This window comes from Histoplasma capsulatum, genomic scaffold (assembly GCF_000149585.1).
Source record: "Histoplasma capsulatum NAm1 scaffold_8 genomic scaffold, whole genome shotgun sequence".
Lineage (NCBI taxonomy): Eukaryota > Fungi > Ascomycota > Eurotiomycetes > Onygenales > Ajellomycetaceae > Histoplasma > Histoplasma mississippiense.
Genome location: NW_001813975.1, coordinates 388,799 through 391,098, shown reverse-complemented (window position 1 = coordinate 391,098; position 2,300 = coordinate 388,799). Strand labels below are relative to the sequence as shown.

Genomic DNA, 2,300 nt, shown 5'->3' with positions numbered 1-2,300 from the left:
CAATAATTCCGGTACTCCATCTGGAAGGCTGGGTGACCTTTTGGCCAGAATCCACGTCGCCCAACCCCTCGGCGGAGTGACCCGCGAAGCCGTCATACCCGAAGCAGTCCACTCCTGAAGAAATATGATAAGAATGACCCGAATAAACGCCGACTTGCAAGGGATACGGAAGAAGAGAATGGCGGCGCAGGAGTCTTTAATGTGGATCTAAAGGAGAATTACCTACTTGCCAATGATGAGTGGAAACACGATAAAATCCCTGAAGTACGGAACGGCAAGAACATCTATGACTTTGTGGATCCTGATATTGAATCAAAACTCGCTGCACTGGAAGAGGAGGAGGAAAAACTGGAGGCGGAGGGATATTACGACTCCGACGAGAGCGTCGAAGACGCAGAAGAAGCCAATATCCGCATGAAAGCAGATCTCATTCGCGAGAAACAGCAGCTGATCCGCAACGCGTCCAAGATGCGCAAATCGCTCAAGAACCGCGCGTTGATCCCCCGCAGCGCCAAGGCCCGCAAATTGTCTGAAATGCAATCACATCTGGAATCGATCGGATTCGACGCAGCGTCTGCATCTACCCGTGTGCAAGGGCAGACGCAGTCTCAGACACAGTCCCGAGGCCGGGGACTTACCCGAAGCGACATGGAGATTGCAGATGCTATGGATATCGATGGCAGTGGCGACGACCGGAACGCCACACGCCAGGAGTTGCTTCAGCGAGCCAAGAGCCGGGCTCGCAGCCAGGCGCCGGCCAACCGACTCGTGGACGGCATAACTGACATGAAGTCTCGAAGCAAGGCGGATAAAATGGCGAAGTTAGCACAGATCAAGATGAATCGGATGGCGAGACAAGGCGAGGCGGACCGACATACAACCGCTTCTTTGCCGAAACATTTGGTGAGTTGTTTTTATTTTATTTAATTATTATTTTATTTTTTTTTACCCCCTTCACTGTTCTCATATATGGAGAAATACATGCTAATTGATCTTTTTCTTTTTCTTTATGTAGTTCTCTGGGAAACGTGGCATGGGCAAGACTCAACGACGCTGAGCTACTGGGTGCTGGCGTTTAACGATGAAATGAGGGTCAGAGTCCCGGGTCTATGAAATGGAGTTCGCGGCTTGTTTTATTTTATTCTATACTTTTTGTTCCTTTTTATTGTCCAACCGTTGTCTGTTCATATCCAACCCATCTTGTTTTATGATCCACACTTTAATAGACTCGGGCGCATTCATTGATAGCGATCGTCTCATGATTTTCAAATAATACACTATAGTATAAGATTATACTGCATGGGACTTCGAGCCTGGAAAAATCCCTGCCTGCTCGAAGATCTTGTTGGACATAGGCGCAAAAGCCGTACATAGCTCAAGATCATCCGTAGACTGGTTTGCCTTTGCCAACGATTTGTTTATCTGTACGTGAAAATGAATATGCCCTTAACCGGAGGCCCTTTGTTCGTTCCTGGGTTTTCGGACGGTCAAGACGGGCCCATAGCACCCGCTGTACCGTACGTAATACGACTGAAAATTCGTCTGCGTTGGGATATCCTGGATCATATCCCCCATACTATGTATCGACTATGTAGGACAGGTTGCGCTGCTAGCGAGACTTGTTTTATTTTATTCAATCGGCCGTGTCGCTCTTACAATCAAACATTCCAAGTCAGGGGCTGCGCAGCAAAGCAGATACTGCTCAAATTACGAAACAAATGTTCTTAATGATCTTCTGTCGTGTTGAGACAGTTTCTCATTGATGTAATGTCTCGATAACGGTCATACGACTGCTCACCGGTGACTGGCGTGCACCACAAGTGAAAACCTGGGTGTTCATCGACTGAATCGAGAGGACGGGGAGAGGATGTTTGAGCAGGAGAAGATTGAGGTTTATCAAATCGAATCCGAGTGTGAGGATTCAAGCTTCATCAAATTCACCATGAATAACATGGGTTATTGATAACTTGAAGCTGCCGTTGCCAATCATTTAGTTATTAAGTTAACTTGGTAAGTATAAAATTGAAACCAGAGCTCTCTCGATGAGAATATGGCAAAGAATAATCGAGATATAAATATACCAGGCATCAATCATGTGACAAGCGGCCTCCAACTGGTTGGTTCCAGCCATGGCCGTCGTCATGTGCCAGCTGCAGCTTCTCTCCGCTTCTCCTCTCAACAACTCCTCATCGTGGACCTCACTCCTCAACACACTTCGCTAGCATTCTAGCTGCCCCTCTCCCTAAGAATCAACACGTCTTAACACTATTATTATACTGTTGGAGAAGTTATACCTAAGA

General features: G+C 47.0%; 2 protein-coding genes across 2 annotated transcripts; both read left to right on the top strand.

The window, feature by feature from the left end:
• Positions 1-235: 235 nt before the first annotated feature.
• HCAG_07111 (predicted protein) lies at positions 236-1,057 on the top strand (the record flags this gene model as incomplete). Its single annotated transcript, XM_001537639.1, has 3 exons — positions 236-239; positions 266-903; positions 1,016-1,057. 3 exons carry the CDS (start codon positions 236-238, stop codon positions 1,055-1,057), a joined length of 684 nt encoding a protein of 227 aa, XP_001537689.1.
• A 383-nt stretch (positions 1,058-1,440) lies between these two features.
• HCAG_07110 (predicted protein) lies at positions 1,441-2,230 on the top strand (the record flags this gene model as incomplete). The annotated part of the gene is made up of 3 exons (XM_001537638.1): positions 1,441-1,517; positions 1,822-1,891; positions 2,033-2,230. 3 exons carry the CDS (start codon positions 1,441-1,443, stop codon positions 2,228-2,230), a joined length of 345 nt encoding a protein of 114 aa, XP_001537688.1.
• Between the last annotated feature and the right edge of the window lie 70 nt (positions 2,231-2,300).